This window comes from Leptosomus discolor, chromosome 1 (assembly GCF_034619465.1).
Source record: "Leptosomus discolor isolate bLepDis1 chromosome 1, bLepDis1.hap2, whole genome shotgun sequence".
Lineage (NCBI taxonomy): Eukaryota > Metazoa > Chordata > Aves > Leptosomiformes > Leptosomidae > Leptosomus > Leptosomus discolor.
Window position 1 is genome coordinate 77107910 of NC_141391.1, and position 20649 is coordinate 77128558.

The following is a 20649-nucleotide window of genomic DNA, read 5'->3' on the forward strand; positions in this document are numbered from 1 at the left end:
TACAAAACAAGGGATGTACAACGCAATTGCTTGCCACTCGCTGACCAATTCCTGAGCAGTGGCCTCCAGCCAGCCTTCCACCCAGTTATATAGTGGGCATGACATCATATGGTATGGAATATTCCTTTGGCCACTTCAAGTCAACTATCCTGGCCGTGTCCCCTCCCAGCTTCTTGTACCCCTACAGCCTTCTCGCTAGCAGGGCATGAGAAGCTGAAAAGTCCTTGACTTAGTATAAATACTACTTAGCAACAACTAAAACACCAGTGTGTTATCAACATTATTCTCATACCAAATCCAAAACACAGAACTGTACCAGCTACCAGGAAGAAAATCAACTCTATCCCAGCTGAAACCACAACAAAAAAGGACTGCAAAATGCCTGCAACTGGGTGTGTGGAGGGTAGAATATAAAGTGACTAAGATCTTTGACCTGCTGTATCTAACCGCCATGCATAAAAGATAACAGCAGTTATAGAGTATTTTTGGCTTGAATTCATGTTTAATACAGAAAAGCCTGGTTCAGGCTTATTGCACTAGGACGAAGACACAGAGATTCCAGCTCTTTGCCAGGCAACGTGTAGATGAAAGGTGATGGAATTCAGCTAACGGACAGCCTTTACAGGCTACTATTGCTGCAAATCGGACCCCAGTGCTACGCAGTTTTCTAAGCAGACTGATTAGCATATATGAACTCTAGCATATACAGAAATCACACCACTCTTCAGCACTATACAGGCTACATAAAGGTTTAGAAGCATTCAAAAAAGTCTTGCAATTAACTGTAAATTCATTGAAAACAAAAATATTATAAGGTACACATTTTAAAATGTGTAGCTGAATTACAGTTCTTATTGACTGAAGAAAAAGAGAAATTTAGTTTGTGGGTTTTTTAGTAGTAAGTGCATACATCAGTGGGAACAGCACCTGCACGCACACCTATTATGATTTAGATTTGAATGTCCATGAGACTCGATGCCTCGCAGCACAAATTGATGTCCAAGTGTGATCAAAATTCTGGCCTTCCTGGGCTACCTCTGAGTAACTGTCTGAATGAATTGTTGGAATTGTCACTTCACTGATAAATCTGGGGCAAGCCTCTAATTAAGGCAGTACACTGAAAGAAACAGATATTGTACTGTTTGAAATTATGAGGTAGAATACCCAACTGCATTCAAGTCAATGGAAAGTTTACCATTGTTTTCAAGAGGAGATGGAATTACAGCCCAAACCCCGTTATTTAGAAGGCTATAATTCTCAAAAAAAAAAAAAGGGTTAGAGATATTTAGATGCAATAATCAAGTAGCTTTGTGATTCATGTTTATTGAATATAATCATACAAACTGTTAGGTGCAGAATCCTTGACATTTCCTCTCAGTCCTGTATAAATACCAAGTTCTGCTTGGGCCAGCTTGGCCCCTAGCAGGGAGGGATACAGGTCAACTAAAAAAACCAAAAAATAAAAATGTCAAGAAAGGAACTGTAACAAGAAGGAATTTTATTTTCATTCTGTCTTCCTAAAGTTCCAGTGTGGTTTCACAGGTTTCTACCTGCTTACCGTTTATGTTCAGCATGAACATGAAACCACCAAAAGAACTTCCTGGATTTTAATAGTGCTTGAGAACTGGGTCAATATATGCTGATAGAAGCACTTCAGCTGCATACACTAGAACCTGGCACAGAAGAGGGCAGGGGGAAGAATGAATAGGGCATTAAAACTTCAGTAGTGGTGATCTGTAATGCCTTTTCAACTTCAGGGTAGCAGGGGGAACCTCTGTGTCTCCATGCCATAGCACGGAGCCATGAGAGCCTTTAGAGGTCCTTCTCTCTTGAGCAAAGCTTGTGCCCTCTCCTGCCAGTCCTCTGCTCTTTTAAGATGCTTCAGCCTTATCTGAGAGCTGGGAGGGAGACCCTGTACCTAGACCGGCAGCCTTTATCATCAGCTGTTAACGTAGCCACCCAGCTGCTCTGGGAGTGGGCCCTGCTGTCCACCAGCATTTCCTCAGCAGCTGGCAGAGTGCAGGTGCTTGCTCTCGCACTGCAATTCGTGCAGAGTGCTGCTCCTCCGAGCACAGCCGGCACACGCAAGGCTCAGGGGCTTCAAAACACGAGGCCCTCCAGCCAAGCCGCCTTCCCACCTCTGCTTTCTTGCAGCGTTACTCAAGGGCTCCCCTTGCTAAGCTAGAGAAGGAGATGATGCCTGACTGTATCTGTTCCCATCCAGACGGATGGCACGGGAGGAGCAAAGAGCTCTCATATCAAAGGCAAAATAGATCCACGTTGCCAAGGAACTGGTTGGGGGCAGTGATGAAAAGACACAGATGGATAACTTGAGGTTAAGTTCTTACCTTTAAATTGCTGTGTCTACCCACTGACACCTGTTTCTGCCTTGCCTTTGGCAGTCAAACTCAGAATTTGCAGTTCCAAGACACAAAAAAAAAAAGGAAGCCAGGAACAGTTAGAAACACATACAATTGGGACTTGAGAAGAAAAGCTTTGGGAAAGGACAGAGGGATGGCTCCGTGGGAATGGAGAAGCCAGGGAGACGTTAGGACAAAGAAGGCAGGAAGAGGAATGCAGGAGAGAGAAAAAACCATCAGGAGTTATTTCATACAATTCAGAGAAAATCAGCTTGCTGATTCAGTCATTCCTTTTCTGGCTTTCAGTTGAATAATAATGGAAATTGTCTTTTAGGCTTTTCTCAAGGCTAGTATGATACCTCTTCCTAGGACACAAACACCCACTGGACATAACATGTCACTCTTACTTTGTGTTTTCTAATTTGACAGCTTTGAAACTAATTTAACAGAATAGTTGCCAGAACACAGATATCATGCAATCCAGATCATCCACATATACTCTTCCAATCCTATATAAAATCAACAGAGGAACTTGTTTTTCCTGGTCGGGCAGTAGGTTTACATCTCCATCTCAGAAGCCAACTAAAGAGAAACTAAATAAAACTTAGCATACTGGATGAAATGTGCAGAACAGCAAATCACACTGTTCCTTTAAAAATGTCCAATTTTTTGGACTATGCAAGCACATTAACCTGGGATCATTTTTGAAATTGAAAACGAAAGGCACAATAAAAGTACAGGCTGTTCCCATTGATACTTACTGGCTTGCAGTATGCAAACCAGTGAACATAAAGCAGCTCATATGAGAACACAAATACCATCTTAAACAGAATACGAAACAGCAAGATGTGTGTTACAAAACTGTACTTCACATTCTTTTAAAAAATAAAAAGGAGAGAGACAGACAGACAGGGATGGAGAAGGAGAGAGAGTAAGGAAGGGAGGGAAAGGGGAAGAGGACAAGAGAAAGGGAGAAGAGGGAGACAGAGATGGAAATACAATGATGCCAGGAATGCTGAATGCTTTGGAAGAGCTTCGGAGAAGATGAGGAAAGTTAAGTACACAGAATGGAAAGGAAAATAGACAATTGTCCTTGATGGAAAGGTAGGGGGAAGTATGCAAGCTGAGGGCTAGAACAAAGCCAACACCTTCTTACATACTGCCTGGGGGATATAAACGAGACTGAAAGCAAAGCACCAGCCTTGCATGCACTGTGCTAGCCCAGGTCGCGTCTTGTAACCAGGCATGGCTGTGAAAGCTGTGTCACTGTTAACCAGGACGTGACTCTCTGAGAGTTTCTCTTCTGTGTTAGTGCAATGAATGCAACTCCCAACAACGAAATCCTGAAGTATGGAGTGATTCCAGTTCTTTCCTCAGGGACTCATCTACTCAAAGTCTGCTTAGCATATACAGTAAACAATGAGCTACCCCCTGCACATCGCATTTTCTGGATATAATCTTAAGCTCCTTCAAACTTATGTGGCTGCACCTTCTTTCCAGGTTCTTCATTCTCTCTATCTTCATATGCTTCTTCATCCTTTCCTACTCCTTTTGTTGTTTTTCTCCTTAATCTCCTTTTCCTCTCACTCTTTAGTATCTCTCAGCTCCATTGGGCTTATTAACTTGCATGTTAGTGTCTTAACTGTTTATTCTGGATTAAATTTAAAACTAAATTTTAAAAATATGGCCGTTAAAAAAGAAAATTGAATATGGAATGTAGTATTTATGCTGTGATTTTTTCTCACATCATTCTGACCTCTCCTTGTTTTTATTTGTTCTCCATTTTCTCCCATTTTATCCGTCCAATTCAGCTGCTTTTTGAATACATAGGTATATATTCCCTTTTACAGCATCCATTGCAGTAGGATGCTGATTTTTATTTAACTCAAAAACTATATAGAAAAATTATTTTCTGAAATTAATCTCCAAAATCTGAAATTAATCTGCAAAACAAGGAAACTGTCATTAAAAAAAAATATTAAAAATATTATTTTTCAAGTCAAATAATAATTTACTGCTGGTAGTGTAAATTTATACAAACCTTCTGAGACTGAATTCTCCTTATATCAGCAGTTATATATAATCTCACCTGGTGCTAAAAAGAAATTGAAGGAAAAACGGCACTAACTTTTATCCTCTGTGACTACTAGAAGACGATGTGTTTTAAAAGGTCTCTCCGGAAGGCTGCTATGGCAGCTTGTGGAAAGGGTCCGTGAAGCCAGGCAGCAGGGCGAGCAGCACTCAAGTCCATCCCCTGAAGGCCTGCACAGGACAGACAGCAGGCAAGGACAGACCCACAACTGTGCTCTTTCCTTTCAGCTCCAACCCACTCCTCACACAACTGTCCCCCACACACCACCGTGCTGCACAAGGCCCAGACTCCCCACGGCACACGCTTCTTACCGTGGGCTGAAGGAAATTCATTAAACTCCCTGTTTATGCTGCCTTACCAATCCTTTAACTTGAGGCAGGTGGGTAGCACTTTTCTAGCTGAAGGGAGGGATTAGCCCTTTTGCATCCAGCTTCTGAAAATAACCCCCATGGAAACACTTTGGAAGCACAAAAGCGTGGCTTTATTTCAAAACATTATCTTCAAAAAAGAAGGTAAAATTACATTTAAGCCGCTAAGGATATAAGTGCTAGATTTCCATACAGCCTAAGAGCAGCATTTCTGGGCTACCCTCGTGAAGTTAACTTTGGCACCAGCAATTTACATCACCTGATGAGTTGTTCTTCATCTAAACAGAAAAACGACTAGGTAAGATCTCTGCCGCAGACACCCACAAAAGGCTGTGTACCCACGGCACAAGGCTGAGACCCCGGGCTCTGCCCCAGGCTGACACCAGGACAGCCTGCCCATGAGGAGGCAGGAGGCAGACCTGAGAGCTCGGAGGGGATGAAGAATCTCTCAGCTCAGCTCCAGCCAGCTCCCCAAAGCTGCTGCAGCAACCTTGTCCTGCCCATCTCCATACACATACTCTGTCAGAATAGCCAGTGGGAGCAAACAGAGTTACTTGGTCCCTAACACACCTTGGGGCCCAAATTCCCACCAATAAATGCAAACATGGGCCTAAATTCTCCCTCAGTGACATCATTTTCATCACTTGAAAGTCAAGATTTATTCAGACTTAACATCTACATTTACTCAGGTTGGCTAACATGAACACACCAATTTGAAATTCAAATTTATACAAAAAGTCACTGTTTGGCAGTTAATTGCATAATATGTGAACACTGCCACAAATTGTTCTCTTTTGCAAGCAAAGGCAAATATACTATTTTATCCTGCTGGGAGGACACACAGAAAAGGATGCTGCTTTCTGAACTGCATGTTTCCAGAGATACGATTCAAGCAAATTAAAAAAAAAAAAAAAAAAAAAAAAAAAAAATCTATATTCTGTCTGTAGGATCAGCTGAAAGGGCATCCAGAGAGGCAAATACAATGTAGTTATATATCACCGGTAGTTGTCAAGGTAACTACACAATTATGATTCCAGACTAAGAAATCATTTCATATATCATCTAAGATAGCTGTTTTCAGCCAGCCATTTGAGATCATCTTAACTGGAGGAACAGCCTGAGTAAGATTCTTAGGAGAATCGCTGACTACATAAGCCTTGTAAGACATGTACCGGTTCTACATCAAATAAGCACATTTTCTGACATCTCTCTCTATTATCTATGGTCTATGGTTTCAAAGCATACGGCCTTCATGGCACTGGAGATGTGCTTTGCCATCTGCATTCAGAAACAAAGTCTTGAAGGAAACCCCATTTGAAGACTTCACTTAGCCTGGGACCAAACAATTAATTTTGCATCATCTCAAAGCAAAAAATGCCACAAACAGATCAATGGAAAGTAGTCTCAGACTCACATGAAAGACGTGTTTTCCACAGGACATTTCCATTTTGTGGCAATTTTTAAACAAAATCCTGCTTTAAACAAAATATTCACAAAACTCTCTTTAAAAACAAAAAAAAAGGAAATTCCTTTATAGTGTGTATTTGCAAATCAACACAAAGCATTGATAAGCAGCCGCTTAGTAATTCAGGAAGATTTTAAAGTCTAGAGACCAAAAAAAAGATTGTCTTTGATAGTACAGTAGTCTGGGATATAAGAAACTCAGAATGAGTTGGAATGAAATACCTTTGATCTGGATTGACCTGAACACAAACTACCACACTTTGAGTCAATCCATTCTACAGGCAGGGGACTTGCCCTGCTTTATGTTGCAGATACAAGCAAAAAAAGTTTCTCTCTCTCGACAATAAACACCCCCATTAAAACCGACACATCTCTAGGAAATTTTCCGTCTTCATGAAAAATTGTTCCAATTGGGCCCATGGGGTTTTTGCATGGACTGACTTCCAAGTGTAAAATATGAACTAGGAAAAAGTCTGCAAGATTTTAGCCGGAAAAAGAACTTTTTCACAAACCTCCAGTTCAGAAGTTCTGAAGTTTTGAACAGGAAAAATTGGTTTTTTTCCTTATATTATTTTTTCTTTTCTTCCCTTCCAACACATAGATGTCTTTTTTTTCCCCCTTGATACACTATCAAATTCCTACAGAGGAAGAACTACAGACACCATAACATTTAAACGAGATCCTTGTAACAGGAAGTTTAGTAGCTGTAAATTATTCAAAAAAAGTGCAAGTGTGTGAGCATAAGTGACATTGGAGTAGAATGAGAGGAAATACAGAATAAAGCAAATCTTGCCCAGAGCCATGGAGATATCTCTCCCACCACAAGCCCACACATTTTCCATGCTTGGGAGGTGAAACACTGGCAGGGATTATTTTTCAACTAGGTCAAACTAAATGTTGGAGAGATGATTTGATTTGTTTTGTCTTCTCAAGTCACATCAGTTGTGAAGAGCTACTCCTTCCAAGCAGCCTGAAGTCAACAGTAATCTTGGTAAGAGAAGACAGTGGCAGACAGAACATTAAGACTAAATAAGGACTAGAACACAGCTGACCGTTATCCTGGGGAAATCAATCAGGTGCTGGTAACAGTTCACATCCCCTTGTCCAGAAGCATTGACTCAATATAAGAGGAAAAATCCAAATCCAGGCATGATTATTAGACATCTAATTATTCTCATGTTAGAAGTTTTGCTTAATTCAAGAGTTTATTATTCTCCTTAGGAGTATTTCTTTTTCTTCTTACGAGCAAGATTTTCCAGCACCAAGTACCAGAAAAGACTACAAAAATGCTCTGGCATTACACATTTCCTACAAGCCTTTAAATAAGCTGAGAATGGTTTTGATGTGCACATGAGCACGCTAATTTCCATTCAGATTGTGAAAATGTGGCAGAGATGTCACACATTATGTAATCTTGAACACATTTTATTTGAAATTTAAATTTTAAAATTTAGGTCTTAAAATACATCTGTGCCCTATATAGGGAAAAATAACAGGAAGGGTAAGCTGTTCCAGAGTCATGGGCAATATTTCCTGGCCTTTTCACAAAGATTGTTGCATCAGTGTTCCTACACTCCTTCTCTCTGTTTCAACAGAATGAGTTTTTTACCTGCACAGATGGGGCTTTTTACACTGCTTTGAAGTTCTTCTCAAATACCCCATTCCTAAGAACGCATTAGGGTCAAATTACTGATGTTCTTACCACTATCTGTGCCAAAGAGACTTATTGTAGGCAATGTATGAACACTGATACAACTTCTTGAAGACCCTGCAAGCCCATGAATCTATGTATGTTACAGTATTTGTAGTCAGGACTGGACAAATGAAGCAGACAGGGTGGTTTTAGCTGCTAAAATTTCGTAGACTTACAGAGTTACAGGGTGGCTGAGGCTGGAAGGTGGCTCTGGAGTTTGTCCAGTCCCAGCCCCTGCTCGAGCAGGGTGACCTGGAGCTGGTTGCCCAGGACCGTGTCCAGATGGCTTTTGACTATCTCCCAGGGTGGAGACACTACAAACTCTCTGGGCAATCTGTGCTGATATCCAACAGCCCTTATGCTAAAAAAGAAAACGTTTTCCTATTTTTAAATGGGATTTCTTGTATTTCAGTGTATGCCCATTGCCTCTGGGCCTGTCACTAGGCACTGCTGGGAAGAGTCTGGCTCATAACTCATTTAAGAACTGGGACATCTATTCAAAGCTTTTATACTCTGCCATTGAAAAATGGCCCTTGAAACACAAGTAAGGCATGGACACACTAGTGTTGGCACTTCAGAGGTGCAGAGGCTCCTCTCTGGCTGTGCTCCCTCTGGAGCATCGCCATACTGCTGCAAGGATGGAGTTGAAAAGGAAAGACCAGCACTGCCCGCACGCTCAGGTGGACCACAGTCTGTCGGTTCACGTGCAGCTCACACCTGGAAGGTTACATGCACAGCTCGTAAGTGCTTCAAACATAGGCTCTGCTTTTCCCGTGTTTAATTCAGGCCACAAGTTCTCCATGCTCCTGGCAGCTGCATCCCTAGCACAGAAGCTGATGGCATTTCCACAGAAAATATTCTACTTGTTATAAGCAAATTAACTTCTCAAGCCTGACATGTAATGCACAGAAACTAGGACTATATAAAGTAGATCTTGGGAGAGAGATATGAAAGCATTCCAGAGAGAAAACAAATTGCCTTTTTCTTGGCTTTGTCTTTCAGTGTTCGCTGGCAATTTTCTTGAGAACAGACAACGTCTGGAAGTGGCTCATGCAACCTGTCTGCAACTACTGCTCAAACTGGAAAAAATAATGGCATACTATGGGAGGTGTCAAACCCAGGAGCACCTCTCCAGCCACTGCTTGACATCATGGCTCTACAGGTACATAAAAGAGGACCAAAATCCTGTGAAAGGGTGAAATGGGAGCTTTTTCAGGCCTTGCAGATGCAATTTCATTCTGAAATCTCCTTTCCCTGGATTGCCTTCAGTAGGGCAGCACAATCAGCAAAATCCTAACCTTGGAGCTCTGGTCCCATTAGTCACACAAAGCTTCAGTGATTTACAGTCAGAATATCATTTCAAGACATCTGAAGGGACTTTGTTATTCTGCCTACAGCTACACCTGTGCACTTCTTTGTCTCTAAGTTTCAATTAAAAATAATTTAAATAAGAGAAAATCATGTTTCCTAGCAGCAGAGCCTGTTAATGAAATACATTTCACATTTCCAATGGAAATGGGAATTTAAGAAACTAACAGGCAGAGCCTGTGCCTGCATTATGAATACATTTTATATTTGAAAGACTTTATCTCCATCTCACTACCCAGACCTGCAGCTCATCTTTAGCTCTGTGAACCATATTCATATTGCTCTTGATGTCTGAATTGCCACCCTGTTAACATGACAACTCAATTTCTAAGGTGTTTTAAGAAACACAAAAAATAGGGGATTCTCTATTGTTTTAAATGTCTGTAAGCACTGAGGGGGGAAAAATCTTGTAACATGTTACACTGAAAGTCAAAAGGAAAACAAAAAAGACATGAGCAAGCAGGCTTAATGAATTTAACTATGGTTTTGCATCAAAGTATTATGTAAAACAAACAGAAAAGCAGGACAATTGATTTGCAAACTATTCACCTAAATGATTTTATCAGAGGGCTCTGGAGATACCTTTCAGTGGATTAAAATCTTCCCTGCTTAATAGGGAGCAAAAAGTCACAAACTTTACTGGGTAAGGGACAGAAGTGCTGTAAGCACAGAGAAACCCTATCAGTCCCTGCATTACTTTCTCGGACTCTACAAAAGGGTCTTCTGTCCCTTGAGCACACGGAGGATCCAGTCCTTTCAGACTTAGATTAAGTTTAACACATCCAATATTTTTCAAGGTTCATATATTTTCATATGGCTTGAATATACTTGATATAACCTTAGATGAGGCTATTGAAAGAAAACAAATATTGTTTATGCAAGGTCCTTATACCCGTCATCAAGTGACAAGGCAGAAGAGCTCTGCAGTTCCGCTCAGAGTCCTGCAAAGTGCCATACTGTCAGATTGAGACCTCTTTACTCCTCGCTTATATCACCACCCTATCTTTCAAGATGTCTTCATAAGCCTGGCATTCAGTTGTGCAACTCTAACTGAGGGCAGTCCTCGACCTGCCAAATCTAATGGAGACAATGCACCAGCATGAAAAAAGAAACCACGTAGATGGAAACTGCACTGTTACGGCTAGGAAACTCTTTAAACCAACCCTACAGGTCTTTTCAGCACCAGCAGTGGTAGAGAAAGGATATGCAATGGCAGGATGCGGTAGAAGGGCCGTCGGGTCTTGCCACAAGCTCAGGGTGTTATGCTTTTACACCTCAAAACTACACCGTGAAAAATAAATCTGGCACAAGTAAGCATAAACTCACACATGCTTACACACACTTATAGAAAACATGTCTCAACCACAAATACTTTCTACTATGTTTGACCAGTTGGATGATCGCTTCCATAACAACATCTTTGACATAGCACGTCAAAGAAAAAGTCATGGATGATGTGTTCGCACATTTTAATAAGGCATTGGTCTTTGCTGAACTGGCTCACACAACTGTTTTTCCATGTGCTGGGAATACCACCATTGACTCTTGGGCAAAAACAAATCAAAAAGTTTGGATATTTGGGAACTCCCAGCAGCTGACTTCCTCTAGCCTGCAGGGAAGGCCAACAACAAACAGTCTGGTACAGAGTGGAAAAATGTGGACTGTTTTGTTAAAATTGGTGCCTGACACACAGCAAATGTCAGTGGAGTAACCACTCACGAGTTATTCTGCAATTATGCTTGGTACCTATCGGCTAGATTGCCCCTTCTTTCGGGTAAACTCTTCGATCTCTAATAATAAGGAAAATCACTTTGCTTGTTAGCAGGTTATACAGCAAAAGTGAGCAAGAGACCCTGTCATTTCCTTACTCCCTGGCTGAGCCATACCTAGCACAAATATCCTGAGAGAAAGCTCTGGGGAAAAGCCAGGCTTGTTGAATGCACGCGAACTGCACTGTTTTTAAGGTGATATCATTCCTCCCACTGCTTGGCCCACGCTGTCTTGATGTGGGTCAGACTGTAAATGACACAATTTGGTTGCCACTGTGCTAACCTCTGCATTCCTCTGACTCTGAGGGAGAAAGTCTCTTCTTCCTTTCTCACCTGGCTTCAAATGTAAGTCTCATGAATGCTGTGGATTTAGTGCGTAGTTTTATAATTGTGGTTTTATTTGAATTGCCGCAAAAATGTTGGGTGAGATTAAACACAGGCTTCTCCTTTTGAAGAGGTCTGTGCTTAATATGACTTTTACACCCTGTTTTCTCACTAACTTTTAATTTTTTTCTCCTTTGAGTCTAGTTGCAACTCCAGCTCCTATACTGCAGTTGTGAGAGCCTTTCCTTGGTACTGTGCTAAGTGATATTTACGCATAAACTTTTGCTAATTGCTGATTCCATTGGCATTCATGAACCTACGCTGGAATGAATGAAGCTTTCATTCATGTTTATATATTAGTTTCCAACATTTGTATGTTTGTAATCATCAGGCTAAAACCAGCTTTCATTTGCAGAGATGTAAACTGGGGGTAACTCAGTCAGGAGGTATAGTCTATTATGTACATGGAAAGATTTTTTCTAGTATCATTAAGAGATTATCACAAAAAATTCCTAATTCCATAACTCGATGTAGTTTGTTCAGGACTGGTAACTATGGTTACAATGACATTAACAAGTTGTTTGGATCAATAGAAATCAATCTCTAGAGCTCATTTTGTGCTAGGGATCTGACACAAGCACTTCTACAGGTCCCTAGGATTCTTAGTTCAGATAAGCTCTAAGGTTGCTCCCATGCAGTAATGCTCTGTCACTGCTGCAGCTCACCTCCCAGGCTACCTCTGTCCAAAGAGAATCCAGGTCAGGACCTGCGGTGCCCTTCCTGCTGCAAACCCGTGCTCAGCAAGCGGGGTTGCACGTTGCCTGAAAAGCGCTCTTAACGAACGAACACACTAACACAGACACACCCTATGCGTAAATTACAGAGACTTACACAATTAGAATATCTCTGTGGTAATCCCTAGCCATCAACAATTTTCCCAGCCATATAATTGCTACTATTAACAACACAAGTTCCCAATTTAACAAATGGAAGCAAGATAAATGCCCACATCATTCTGGCTTCTCCCAGCTTTATGATTCACAGCATAGCAATCTGTTGCCTTTGGTCTTTTAGAAACAGTGCCTATGTGATAATTTTAATGACAATGCAGCACTTCTGGTCTCTTCTGGATATCTGAAGGCTTTGATTTTTTTATCATGGAGGAGGTTCTGACAGTCAAGAGAATTGGGTCTATCATACCCCAAGGACCTGTACCTTATTCTCTTCCACTCAGCTGTCCATGTCCTTCCTCACTTTTTACACTTAGCACAAAGACCGAAAACCAAGTAGAACACCTAAACAGCCTGGAATCAGCAAGGAGAGGAACCAAGGAGGTTTCTGGTGTAGCGCCATGGGAAAGGATGGGTGGTAGGAAGAGGTGATGTGATACATTGCTTAGATTTTCTGTGTCCTTTAGCATTGCTGCCTTGTAGGGGAACAGCTGCAACTGCTTTCGTCCAATACTCTACCATCTTTTGGTATTGGCTTTGTTTTGAATGCCTCCAGCATGGGAAACCAGGCTTCCTGCCTCCCTGTATTCAGAAATTTTGTTAGTCCTTTCTTCGTGTCTTGCCATGCTGCTGCAAAAAAAGCATTACCTGTGTGCATAGCCTTTTTATTATTATCCTTCATCCTCCTCTGAAACTGTTAACATGTTATTGCTCATCAGCTGCTTCATAGGAATCACTTATGTACATGCTTTGAATCTCACTTGTCCCTGAAGTGTAGATTATGTCAAGTAAAACTACTTACCCTTAGATAGCAGACAAAGTCCCAGACAGACAGTGGGCCAAGACGTAGAAGGATGGTATTGCCCTAAAACCACTGTAATTACATGCATTCAACAAGCCTTTTCCCAGAGCTGTCTCTGGGGATGTTTATGCTATGTATGGCTCAGCCAGGCAAGGAGAGGACAATGTCTCTTGTTCCCTTTTGCTGTCTAACCTGCTAACAAGCAAGGAGATTTTCCTTGCTATTAGAGATCTGAGATGTGGATAGCAAACTGATGGCAACCACTCATATAGTTTGTCCATAGTAAAAGGACAGCTATATTGTCCCAATCCTCGATCACGCTGTCTGCCCAGCAATACTGTTTTGAGTAGTTCTTCAAGAGTCCAATATTCCAGATAGTAACAGTTTCTGTAAGCAGTTTTTCCATATGGGTCATGAAAAATGCTCAAAAAAAAAGGGAGAGGGGGATGTCAAGGTAACTGATAATGTTTTTATGCAGTGACTAAACAGATACTGAACTGTGGCTTTTGAAAAGGTGGTATGTTTGCACAGCCTAGTCTTGGTCACAGTATCTGCACACACATCCCATTACAAAGCAAAGTGCAAATTCATTGATAAGCAGTAACACAGGACTCAGACTCACGCAAGTCCTTTGTACAGGATAATGCATTTGTAAATACAAATTTCCCTCAATCAGTGGGAAATTCTGAAAAAGCAATACTCCTCCAGTTTGTTTTTAGGCCAAATCTACCAGACATAAGATTACTAAAGCCTCAGTCATTATCATTACAATGAGGAACAACTTCAGTCAACTTTAGATACACTTTCAGCTTCCTCAGACTGCCAGCTGTATCTTGACAGAGTTTATAACTGAAGGTTAGGGCTTACTTTGTTCAGAAAAATCAGGGAAGACTGGGGTGCTACAAAAGCCTGTGATCACACAGATGTGAGAAAATAAGACAGACCCTGGTTTATTCAGCTTCACACAGGTCACGTGATATAATTAATTTCAAATGGTTTTGGTCTCTGTACTGAAACTTCCAGCAAAAGATTTAAACAATGTAATAATTACCTTTTTCCTTTCATGATCCTTCTGACTATGCCTTAATTTATGATGCTTTTAACTAGCATACATGTATCCTGAGGCTATGATGGGTGCACATTTATTTAAGTCAAAAGATAAATCTTAATGAAAGGGTTTTTTAACACAATAATTAACGTATTTTGATCATCATAACAGTAATTATTAGAGGCACAAAAACAGAATCAGATCTCAGAAGAAGCCATGAAGATCCTAAATAGGGTGGAGTAGCAGCACTGCCCTATTATTTTGCCAAGAAATGATACATCAAAGTGGCAACAGTGAATCATCATACAGTACTAGGAACTACACCCAGCGAATCCAAGAGATGGAAATACTAGATGCACTAACCTCCATCATAAATTGCAAATTATAATCTCACAGCAGATACTGCGCAATATGCCTTTTCTCATAGTTATCAAGCTGTGCTCTCCTTATGGCTCCCTCAAAATGATCGCTCATCAGATTAAAAGAAAAAAACAGAAGAACAGCAAAAAGTAGGAATTTTGACTTGATATGAAAGGTCCATCTATTTTTAAGGAAACAGTTTTATTTTGTGAAGGATTATAAACTCTCAGTCTGTGTCAAATAACCCAACTGGGCAGCCTTGTTCTTTCAGAAACCTCTTACCCTGCAAAAACCCCACATTTTTATGGGATTATACACATGATAGGAGGCAACATGAGCAATGAAAAGAGCACAGACACTCTTACCTGCTTTCATACTCTCCTTAGCAGAAATGGCTAGTATTCTGATTTCCTGCCCAGCTATTAAATCATTGTACCCATACGCACACGCAGGCAAACACTAAGTTGCAGGCAGAGCTTTTGCAATGACACACAGTACAGAAGTCAAACAAAACTGAAAACATTTTTAACAAAGCATCCTACTCATTTTACTCTTGTGTCAGATTTACTTTAAGAATTAGTTTCCCCAAACTAAAAAAAGTTTAACGATACGCAAGGGGACCTCATATAAAAGAAGATGCCAGCAAAAAGAGAGGAATAAAGAGTTCCTTAAAGAAAAGGATATAGCATGGTACCTTTTCCAGTCAAAGTTTCTTCTTGTATTTTCCTCACTGCTTCTTGGCCTTCACTCTCACTGTTTCCAGCTGTAACAATACATAAAAAGGAAAATTAGTGATGCAATCAACCTAAGGACAGTGAATATAAGCATGCCACTATGAAGTGCTAACCACAGCGTAAAACCAGTATGAATTTTTAGGTGAAAAGGCATGATTCATTACTGTCAGGCAGCAGAGGTTTTTGAAGAGGGCTGTACAAAAGCTGTGCTGTTCACACAAGTTCTGACTGTTTATCTCATTTATTCATACAAGATAGGACCATCTGCTGGCTGGACAAGCAGAACTGAGATACGAATCTGTGAGCCAAGTGAATTATATCACATCCAGATTTCACAGAAGCTTCACTATAGGTTAGAGTGAACCTCCCCACACTCTTTTTCCAAAATAAAGACTTCCACGGTTGGAGGAACAGCCCCAGTACCGTGGCCCAAATGCTCAGGAAAAGTTTTACTAGCGTTAACATAAAATGCGATTAAACATCAAATAATTGCCTTTTGTGCCATTCAGCTTAGGTGGACAGTCAATAATTGTCTGACATTTATTTGTCAATTTTTTAAAATAATAACTTATATCAAAGGAAAAAACACAAACAAAAAACCACGCTTATTAGTACAAGTTAAATTTTTCAAATTAAGTTTAGCATTACAATTATCCATCCACAAACATTTTCTGTAGCATGACACATCAAAATACCTATTGTTTATATCTAAATTGGATATAAATACTGGTATCTTATGAACTTTATGAAGTTGCCTTCTTCTTTTCCTGATTATATAAACCTCTGCCTTAGTTTCTATACAGGCTCTGTCTTGTGCTGCTCTGTAAGTGTCCCGTCCTCTCATTCACTTGTTAGCTATGCAGCAGAAATTTCAGGTTTTCTACTTTTTTCCTCACTTATTTTAGTAACAGCAAATCAACTCTATCAACACAAGGAAAGAATTGCAGCATCACAGAATAAGTTGAAGTTGGGAGGGACCTCAGGAGGTCACCTGGTTCAATCTGCTCACCTTAGTTGTCATAGATGCTCCTGTTTACTTTAAGATGTTAGAACACACTTTATTAAAGTGGATTCACCTGATCTCACAAAGAATGTGTTCAAAAAGAGGGAGTAAGCCCTTTGAAGCAGATCAGGTGTCATCCATTGGTTACACTAGCTGAAAGCGCAGAGTACTGAATGGAGATTTTTGGGACCACCTGACCACTTGGAGGAGGTAGGCTAGTGCATTCTTTTGAGGATGGAGCTTTTGCTGTGCTTCTGCAGTAAAAAACAATGATTTGCTACACATCTTTGTTTTCATGACATGCAAGAAGACTCAATATTTACATAAATGCAGCCAAAATAAAGACATTTAGTACTCCAGATACTGAAGAGAAAATAATTCTTACATAAAACCTAGAGTCATACTGGTCTATAACTGTTCTCTAAAATTTCCATTAACTATGGAATCATACTGCTTAGACTGACCAAGAAAGAAAGAAAAGAAAAGAAAAAAAAAAACCTAAAAAAAAAACCAAAACCAAAACAGACATTTGCTGTATTTTCTTCTTGCTGTTGTTTTTTTTTTTCCCCTTTAAAACCACCCAGCCCTGTACAGAACAGAAACATTCAGCTTGATGCTAATTTCCAGATATAGATGCAGCATCAACAAACAAGCCCTCCAGTGAAACTGCCATTTCTGGCGAAATCTGTGTACAGGGGTTATGGGCAAGAGATCAATTTTCCTCACTGTTCCACCCCAAGTGACGTCCTAGAGTAAGATTTCAAACTCAGTGTGTTATTATGCCGGATACAGTTAGACCAGAAACAAAAATACTTTGGTGCTAATTCTGTGAAGGTCTTATTTGATTCCTCTTTCATTCAACACACCTCACACAGAGAACAGGCTTATTAAAGCCTCCAGTGTCTTGATTTAACTCTCAGTATGTTCACTTAATTTGTTATTTTAAAAGAGCTTGTGTTCACAACAAATTTTAATTTGTCCTATTTTGGTGTTATATAAATGGTTATTCATCAAAGCTCAGTGCCTTCCAAATGAGCTCATTTTATTAATATTTCCATATTTTTCACTCTAGACCACTGGGAAAAAATAATTATTTTGCTAAACAGCCACTTCAGATGTCTGTTTCCAGCCTGATTCAACAAAGTTCGAAAACCAGATTCTGGAGGCTTCAGTATCACAAAACTGAAACAGCCTGAGTGAAAGCTGCTACTGTAATAGAGGCTTTTGAAATACTTCTTTCAAAGAAAATCCTATAAGAAACAATGAACACGCTGAATAAATGACCAAAATCCTTACAAAAAGTTCAAAGACACATATCAGAAAGATACCATAAGACTGGGATAGCAATCTACACTTCTGAGTTAGCTTAAGGAGATCAGCATCCCCTTGGCTGAGGACGGGTGGAAGAGGAAAGAGACACTGCACTGTTGTACTGCTTCTCTTCTAGTACATTCTTCTGGGATCCTCTAAGCAGAGTGAGTGGTAGGCATGAAAAAGAACTTCCTTTTAAGTGCTACATTAATTATTCAAAATTCAAAAAATTCTTTTTAAGTCACCAGGCTAACACAATCAGCTTTAGGTTGGTAAAAATCAAAAATAATTTGCATCTTCTTGATGATACTATCGAAATGCCAGAATTTATCCATACCAGAATTTATCTATTTTCATAGAATCATAGAATGTATTGGGTTGGAAGGGGTCTCTAAAGTCATCTAGTCCAACCCCCTACAATAAGCAGGGACATCTCTCACTAGGTCAGGTTGCTCAAAACCCCATCAAGCCGGACCTTGAATGTCTCCAGGGATGGGGCTTCCACTACCTCTCTGGGCAACCTGTTCCAGTGATCCACCACCCTCATGTTAAAAAACTTTTTCCTAATGTTCAACCTAAATCTACCCTTTTCTAGCTTCAAACCATTACCCCTCACCCAATCACTACCAGCCCTTGTGAATAGTTCTTTTCCTGCCTTCTTATAAGCCCCTTTCAGGTACTGGAAGGCCGCTATAAGGTCTTCCTGGAGCCTTCTCTTCTCCAGGCTGAACAACTTCAACTCTCTCAGCCTGTCTTCATATGAGAGGTGCTCCAGCCCCCTGATCATCTTCGTGGCCCTCCTCTGGACACACTTCAACAGGTCCACATCCTTCTGGTTTTGGGGGCCCCAGAGCTGAACACAGCACTCTAGGTGAGGTCTCACCAGGGCAGAGTAGAGGGGCAGAATCACCCCTCTCCATCTGCTGGACACACTGCTTTTGATGCAGCCCAGGATGCAATTTGCCTTCTGGCTGCAGTTATGCATTGGTGGCTCATGTCCAGCTTTTCATCCACCAGTACCCTCAAGTCTTTTTCCACAGGGCTGCTCTCTAGCACGTCTTCTCCCATCCTGTATTGATACCAGCAGTTGCCCCAACCCAGGTGCAGGACCCTGCACTGGGCCTTGTTGAATCTCATGAGGTTCACCTGGACTCACCTCTCCAGCCTGTCCAGGACCCTCTGGATGGCACCCCATCCCTCTTGCATATCAGCTGCACCACCCAGCTTGGTGTCATCAGCAAACTTGCTGAGGGTGCACTCAATGCCTCTGTCAATATCATTAATGAAGATATTAAACAACACTGGTACCAGCACAGACCCCTAAGGGACACCACTTGTCACCGTTTTCCATCCGGACATCTGGCCATTGACCACTACTCTCTGGCGGCAACCATCCGGCCATTTTCTCATCCACTGAACAGTCCACTGGTCGAACTCCTATCTCTCCAACTTAGAGAGAAGGATGTTGTGGGGGACCATGTCAAAGGCCTTGCAGAAGTCCAGATAGATGACATCCGTAGCCCTTCCCTTGTCCACTGATGCAGTCACTCCATTGCAGAAAGCCACTAGGCTGATCAGGAAGGACATGTCCCTAGTAAAGCCATGCTGACTGTCTCGAATCACTTCCCTGTCCTCTATGTGCCTTAGCATATCTTCTAGGAGGATCTGTTCCATGATGTTCCCAGGCACAGAGGTGATGCTGACAGGTCGGTAGTTCCCAGGGCCCTCCTTTCTACCCTTTTTAAAAATGGGTGCAATGTTTTCCTTTCTTCCAGTTACCCGGGCCTTCACCTGACTACCATGACTTTTCAAATACCATGGAGAGTGGCTTGGCAACTGCATCAGCCAATTCCCTCAGGACTCCAGGATGCATCTCATCAGGTCTCATGGACTTGTGTATGTTCAGGTTCCTCTGATGGTCAAGCACTATAGTATCTGTAGCATGAGATCTGCCTACTCTGAATTCAAGTGGTTTTGAGAGAAGGATAAGAAAGGGAAGACTGACCATGTTTTTTATGCAGTGAGCAAATCTGAACAAAAGCTTTGAGAAAAAGGGATTCAATGTCTTGAGAGCTTTGATCAACAAAGTACCCAAAACAGTGATAACTTTGCTTTTCATGCTAATTTAAAGTGTCTATTGGGAACTCAAAATAGATGTAGTTGTCTCAAGAACTGTTTATGCAAGCTGTTCAATGCCCTATCAGATGTTTTTCTTCTACTTAGTCCCCACAGAATAGTGAAAAATTCAGGTGAGACTGATTCAATAACAATGCTGACTACAATCAATTCTGAAAATAAAACTACTAACATAAAAATAAATTTAAGTCTGAATAGATGCATCTGTATGAAATGTCATTTTAATGGCAAAAAAAAAATTCTAATCCTTAATAAAATACTGAAACTCATGTTGAAAAAAATATAGAAAATAATAGATTTAAATACAACTTTTAGTAAAAAAAATTGACACTCCTCTTCAATACTCATCTATACAAATGCCACAAGTCAAAGCACGTTGATCTAAAGCCATAGAAGTACATAGAAAAATTCTTATCAGCAGCAATAGGCTTTGGATCTTACCTTAATGGTCAGGCTCTGACATCTTAATCACTTAAGCAGATCCTAACTCTGAAAGTTATTTCAGGGATTTCAATAGAATTATCACAGAGGATTGCTCAGCCCGAATAAGGATGGCAAAAACAGCCCATAGAGACCTAGCACAGCTGAGAAATATTTACACTATCGCTAGTTATGGGCTTCTGATACACCTACATGTATTCTTTATAAAATATTTTAAATTTCTTTGAATCGGAAAATCTCTCCAAAAGAATAATTGCTACTCATACTCATAATTTATGTATGAAACTGATCCTGACTGATAAAAAAGCAAGATCTTTCCCAATTGGTGTTCTGCAAAAATAGGAATTTGCAATCTTGACATTTCAATATAACGTACTGTAGGGCATTATAAAGAAATATAAAATAGCCTATGTACAACAATACAGC

General features: G+C 40.6%; 1 protein-coding gene across 1 annotated transcript in view; it reads right to left on the minus strand.

Moving 5' to 3' along the window:
• The window catches only part of DHRSX (dehydrogenase/reductase X-linked), a 175913-nt gene that overhangs the window by 107585 nt on the left and 47679 nt on the right, over positions 1–20649 (minus strand). The window contains exon 3 of the mRNA XM_086470201.1: positions 15293–15361. Within this exon, the coding sequence (XP_086326327.1) occupies positions 15293–15361 (69 nt within the window). The remainder of the gene's footprint in view (positions 1–15292; positions 15362–20649) is intronic.